Source organism: Piliocolobus tephrosceles, chromosome 16 (assembly GCF_002776525.5).
Source record: "Piliocolobus tephrosceles isolate RC106 chromosome 16, ASM277652v3, whole genome shotgun sequence".
Lineage (NCBI taxonomy): Eukaryota > Metazoa > Chordata > Mammalia > Primates > Cercopithecidae > Piliocolobus > Piliocolobus tephrosceles.
The window spans coordinates 69,708,904-69,715,354 of record NC_045449.1 but is presented as its reverse complement, the minus strand read 5'-3'; the positions used below and the strand labels follow the sequence as shown (position 1 = coordinate 69,715,354).

General features: G+C 50.2%; 1 protein-coding gene across 1 annotated transcript; it reads left to right on the top strand.

Annotated features, from left to right (window-relative positions):
• Positions 1–552: 552 nt before the first annotated feature.
• LOC113225240 (signal recognition particle subunit SRP68-like) lies at positions 553–5,563 on the top strand (the record flags this gene model as incomplete). The annotated part of the gene is made up of 4 exons (XM_031934351.1): positions 553–792; positions 3,689–3,764; positions 4,200–4,255; positions 4,737–5,563. Coding segments are annotated over 4 exons (600 nt in total), but the record flags the coding sequence as incomplete, so codon positions are not given.
• Between the last annotated feature and the right edge of the window lie 888 nt (positions 5,564–6,451).

The window sequence follows — 6,451 nt, the reverse complement described above, 5'->3', positions numbered from 1 at the left end:
CGCGCCCGGCTAAACTCAGTTTCTTAAATGACTTGTGTCATTTGTAACTTGGAGGTAGGCTGGGTAGCACAATGGGGCCCAGCCAGGATGGGAGGCAGAGCCCCATGCATTCTTGCCCTTCCTCTTCTGGCCCTCACACGCCAGTGTGCTCTGCTGCTCCAGCGTGCCCCATCTTCACTCCACGGCCCCTTCCGTCCTCTCAGGGACCAGCAGCGCTCAGTGTCTGCTGAGCCCAGGAGAGGAATTTGCCTCAGGAAGAACCTTCTGTGGGTTTTGTGTTTGGAAGGCGATGAGCAGAGATGAAGGACTGCGACTTGGGCGTGTGGATCGGGGTGGGATTTCTGTTTGAGCCGGGCAGCATTCTTCCTTCCTGTCCTGGCCTCACCATGCTCCTTTTGGGAACTGTTTCTCCTTTGCAGGGTCAGTCAGTAAAAAACCATGGCTCACTGTTGGGCCTACCTGGGCATCTCTAACTGCTGGGAAGCATCTCTGCAGGATAGCCTACAAATCTGAACACTTCCCATGAGGGGGGCTCCCAGGCAGTGATCCCACGTTAAGAAACCTGTTACCAAATGTAAAATTTCGCCTAAACTGCAAGGAAAGCCTTGGTCTTGGGTAATTGCTGCTTTAGAATATTGTGGCTCTTTTCCCCTCCCCACCAGGTGTTTTTTCATTGCTCAGTCCTATGTGCTGGTGAAGAAGTGGAGCGAAGCCCTTGTCCTGTATGATAGAGTCCTGAAATATGCAAACGAAGTAAATTCTGATGCTGGCGCCTTCAAGAACAGCCTAAAGGTGAGACGTTGGCCTCTCCTTGTTTGCAAGCCCTGGCAGGTTATGGAGTCGGCTGTGGAGGAGCTGCGAGGGTACAACAGCTGGGCTCCACCTCAGGCTGGTCCTCCCTAGCTGCCCATGGGACCTGGTATAGCCCTGACTGCCCAGGAGCTGCAGGCTGTGTCACTCATGGCTATGCTCCAGCCCTGAGGAGGATTTAGGTACGAAGAAGGGAAGGCATTTTTCTGATATAAAAGAAACAAGGCCGGGCGCGGTGGCTCAAGCCTGTAATCCCAGCACTTTGGGAGGCCGAGACGGGCGGATCACGAGGTCAGGAGATCGAGACCATCCTGGCTAACACGGTGAAACCCCGTCTCTACTAAAAAATACAAAAAAACTAGCCGGGCGAGGTGGTGGGCGCCTGTAGTCCCAGCTACTCAGGAGACTGAGGCAGGAGAATGGCGTAAACCCGGGAGGCGGAGCTTGCAGTGAGCCGAGATCTGGCCACTGCACTGCAGCCTGGGCGACAGAGCGAGACTCCGTCTCAAAAAAAAAAAAGAAACAAAAACCACCACAAGAAAACCTGAAGTATTGCTCTCAGACTTGACTACACGTTGAAATCTCTTAGGAAGATTGTTTTCAAGGTAGATGTCTGGGTCGCACCCCAGAGATTGCGGTTCTCATCAGTGTGAGGGGTCTGAAGTGGGCACTGGGACTTTGAAAGGCCCTAGTGATTCTGACGTGCAACAAAGTGAGAAGCACCGGTGAAGCCGTCCTGCAGGGCCTGTGCGAGAGCAGCAGTGGCAGCGGGGCCTGGCCAGGAATGCAGCCTGTCCCCTCCCACCTGGAACCTTCTGCTTGTTTTTTTTCTTTCTTTGTTTCTTTCTCTCTTTCGACAGGGTCTCACCATCACCCAGGCTGGAATGCAGTGTCACCGTCATAGCTCAGTGCAGCCTTGAACTCCCCAGCTCAAGTTACCCTCCCACCTCAGCCTCCTGAGTAGCTGGGACTACAGACATGAGCCACCATGCCAGGCCAATTTTTATTTTTTTGTAGAGATGGGGGGTCTCACTATGTTGCCCAGGCAGGTCTTGAACTCCTGTCGTCAAGCAATCCTCCTGCCTCTGCTTCCCAAAACCTTGGGATTGGAGGCATGAGCCACCATGCTGGCCAGTATCTGCATTTTAACAAAATCCCCAGGCCATTTGGGGGTCCATTAAAGCTAAGGAAATGCTTGATCTGAAGAACAGCCCCAGGGCCAGGTGCGGTGGCTCACGCCTATAATCCCAGCAGTTTGGGAAGCTGAGGTGGGCAGATCACTTAAGGTAAGGAATTCGAGACCAGCCTGGGCAACATGGCGAAACCCTGTGTCTACAAAAATACAAAACATTAGCCAGGTGTGGTGGTGCACACCTGTAATCCCAGCTACTCGGGAAGCTGAGGCAGAAGAATCACTTGAACCTGGGAGGCAGAGGTTGCAGTGAGCCGAGATCACGCCACTGCACTCCAGCCTGAGTGACAAAGCAAGACTCCATCTCAAAATAAATAAACAAAGCGCAGCCGTGGAAGGCTTGCTTTGCTTTACTTTTTTTTTTTTTTTTCTTTTTAAGATGGAGGATCGCTTTGTCTACCAGGCTAGAGTGCAGTGGCACGATCTCGGCTCACTGCAACTTCTGCCTCCCAGGTTCAAGCGATTCTCTTATCTCAGCCTCCCTAGTAGCTGGGACTATAGACCTGTGCCACCAAGCCCAGCTAATTTTTGTATTTTTAGTAGAGACAGTTTCACCATGTTGGCCAGGCTGGTCTCAAACTCCTGACCTCAAGTGATCCTCTGACCTCAGCCTCCCAAAGTGCTGGGATTACAGGCGTGAGCCACCACGCCTGGCACTTTACTAATTATTGAATGATGACTAGCTTCTTAAGCTTGTGGCCTACTGTGATGATATAGAACTTGTTGCAACATCAGCTGGTCTAAGGAATCCGTGTATATTTGACAAGTAGAGACCATTTAGAAAAGCAAGCACAGGTTCCTGTTGTTGATGGAGTCACGCCAGCGTAGGAGCTGCTGGATCCCGTGCAAGCTCAGGGGGTGGAGAAGAGCTTTCTGCCTTCAGAGAGCTTGTAGTTCTGTTGTAGCCGCAGACTGGCGTGCGGGAGCCCACCTGTGGATGCAGAAGAAGTAAAAGAGACCCCATGCAAAGGCAGAGTTAGGAAAGAGCAGAGGGATGTGGGCGGGTGGGGGTGACGGGCGTGGCAGCGTCACCACCGTGGAATATCATCTTGGGACACGGTGCAAACCAGTGTGGCCCAGATTTCATGTGCTGAATTGCTTTGTGGGGGAAGTGTCAGAGAATGGAGGCGGGAAGGGTTCTGTGGTATCCAGACCTTCTCGGGTCATTCCCAATATGCCAAGCAAGCGACTGAGGCCGGGAAAATTCATCGCCCTCGCTGAAGCAGTGGGATGTAACGACGAAGGCCCTTGAGCCAGATGGCCTGGCCCTTTACCCCAGCCCGCTGCCACTTGGGGGCATGGCCGGCACATTGCCTAACCTCTCCATGTTTCCGTTTTCTCATCTGTAAAATGGGAGTGCAAACTGCCTCAGGATTATTGAGAAGGTTAAGCTAGTGATTATGTAACCTGCTTAGAATAACGCCTGGCACACTGTTTTAGTGTATGATAAATTTATTAATATTATCAACATCATCTTTATTTCCAGGCATTATTACTTAAGCCGTGGCATAGCTTTTCCCATTTAAAACAGACTAGCATTTTTAGTTTTGTTTTGTTCTAATAGGGAGAACCATTTAGAAAGTCTAAAGTCCTATGAAAATACCAGTGGGGTCGCTTAACTCAGGTTAGGTTGGTGTGCTCTGACCTGGCCCTGACTCGGGAGTACACGTTTTCTGAATCTTACAGGACCTACCTGACGTGCAAGAGCTCATCACTCAAGTGCGGTCGGAGAAGTGCTCCCTGCAGGCCGCAGCCATCCTTGGTGAGCCCCCTGCCTGGCCTTTGTATGCCCAGACTTTCCTTCTGCCACTCCCCTCCTCTCCCACACCCCACACTACTGTTTGAAGGTTGAAAGGGTTGTCTCGGTTCATCTGTAAGAGGTTTCTTTTTCCTGGCCTTTACTTGTGCCAGCTGGGCATCAGATCGTGTAGAAGCATTTCGAGATGTGCTGTTACACTGGCCCTTCTCCCTGTTACTGTCCTCATGCAACTGTGCTGGCTTCACTGGGCCGACAGCGTTGGATCTGGGATTGATCTGTTTATCTCCACCACTTCTCAGCAGGAGACAGGACTGGCTTCCCCACATACTGGCTCCTTTTGCTTTTGGGATGTCGGGGCCACCTGTGTGATAGGCCTCATTTGTGAGTAGTGTGCTATTGTAAATCATTGTTCTTACTGAATCCCTGTGAAACTTTCAGATGGAAACGACGCTCATCAGACAGAGACCTCCTCTTCCCAAGTCAAGGACAATAAGGTAAGTCTGGGCTGTAGTTTGGAGGATTACAAAGCAGGATTAGTGACAAACTAGAAATACATGCTCACTGTAGAGCAGTGGACCCTACATTTCTAAGGAAAGCCCCACCTCCCTCCCTTCTCTTACCCAACCTCAAAGCTTCCTGCATAAAGCTTCCTAGATGTCAGATCATCCCTGGGAAGAGGGTTGAGGAACCTGTACCTGTACAGAGCAGCACCCGTGGGTAGGAGCTCTCACTCGTAACATGGCCAGCAGACCTGTACCCCAGTCCTAGCCTGCCCCTCTCTCAGCCTCTCTGGGTTTCAGTGACTCTGACTGCGAGACAGGGATGTGGCAGCCCCTCCTCGTAGGAGGCTGTCAGGATTGAGTGATTGAGATGGCGCCTGTAAAGCTCTGAACCAGGCAGTCAGCACTCAGGAAATGTTCACCAAGGGTGTTCTGTGACGGATGCCTACATACGTCTCTTTGATTTGACTTCCAGCCTCTGGTTGAACGGTTTGAGACATTCTGCCTGGACCCTTCCCTTGTCACCAAGCAAGCCAACCTTGTGCACTTCCCACCAGGCTTCCAGCCCATCCCTTGCAAGCCTTTGTTCTTTGACCTGGCCCTCAACCATGTGGCTTTCCCACCCCTTGAGGACAAGTTGGAACAGAAGACCAAGAGTGGCCTCACTGGATACATCAAGGGCATCTTTGGATTCAGGAGCTAACCAGGCTCTTCCTCAGGGGTGGGGGAGATTCTGACTCTTAATCTGTATTGTGAGAAAATCCCAGCAAGTTCCATGATATTAAATCCAGGTCTGCGTTGGCCCGGGGCAAGAGTTTAACATCTTCGGCCCTGCATTCCTACACCTTGTGTTTGTACACATTTTTAAGCAGTGTGTTAGGAGAGCACCCTGTCGTCTTCTGGTAAATGTGTGCGGGGTCATCCTGTCTCCTGTGCCTCCTGGGAGAGGGGCCGCTGCTGTCTGGTGCCCTGTGAGCTGTGGTTGCCTTTGGTCAGTGATGCGTTCAGGAGGCCGCACCAGACACAGATGGGGCCTTGAAACGCTTTGTCATGCTTCTTCAGTACCATGGATTTGAAATGAACTCATCCTTGCTGTGAGCATCCAGGATCCTTTGAAAAGTTTATCTATGACTATGAAACTGGCAACGTCACCCCAGAATTACGGTCAGCCTTATTCCCCTTCACCTCCCAGTGAAGGCTAAGAAGTTTCAGACAAGCAGAGAGCTCTATTTTTAGAAGAAATATGTTACACTCAGAAATGATGAAACCAAATCTTATATTAAAAGGCAAAGATGATGGAGACTGTGCCCATTTCTTATGTGCTCTCCCTCATGTCCAGTCCCTGTTCTCTCCTCGGGAGCCTGGTTGTGTGAACCCAGTGAGGTCAAGTGTAACCTGACTTCCCAGCAACCAGGTGTGGCCGATGCCAGATACAGATGTTAGAGGCACTATTTTTCAGGAGTTCCCAATGTGTAATTTTTTTATGCCATTACATTTTAATCCCCTTCTTTACTCCCCTTTTTTTCTTAGTCATCCCTTTTCACTTCTATTATAACATCAATAATAGAAGTCACAAAAACAATGTAAGAAAGCAAGGAATAAAAGTGATTTAAACATGGTACCTGACACTTATGATTCCCTTTGGAAATCAAAACTCACCTGTCACATAGGAAAGAAAATTCGCCACGAGAAATGTTGGCTTAGTTGTTTTCAGTTTTTGAGCAAATCCAATGGCTGGAAGAAAAGGCTGACTGGTTAAAAATCCGAGAGCATGGTTTCAGGATGGCATTGTAACTCCGCCAGGGCTCTCTCTGCCCGCTGCCCAGATGGAGCTGATTCATCGAAACAGAGGAATTGTAATAGAAAGTTTACTTCACACAGAGCCGGCTAAACAGGAGACTGGAGTTTGTTACTGCTCAAATTGGTCTCCCTGAAAATTCAGAGACTGGGAATTTTAAGGATAATTTGATGGGTAGGGGGTCTGGAAGTGGGAAGTGCTGATTGGTCAGGTTGGAGATGAGGTCATAGGGAGTTGGAGATGAAGTCATAGGGATTTGAAGCTGGCCTCTTGTGCTGAGTTGGTTTCCTGGGCGAGGGCCACAAGACCAGATGAGCCAGTCTGGATGGATGGTGCCAGCTGATCCATAGAGTGCAGGGTCTGAAAAATATCTCAAGCACCATTCTTAGGTT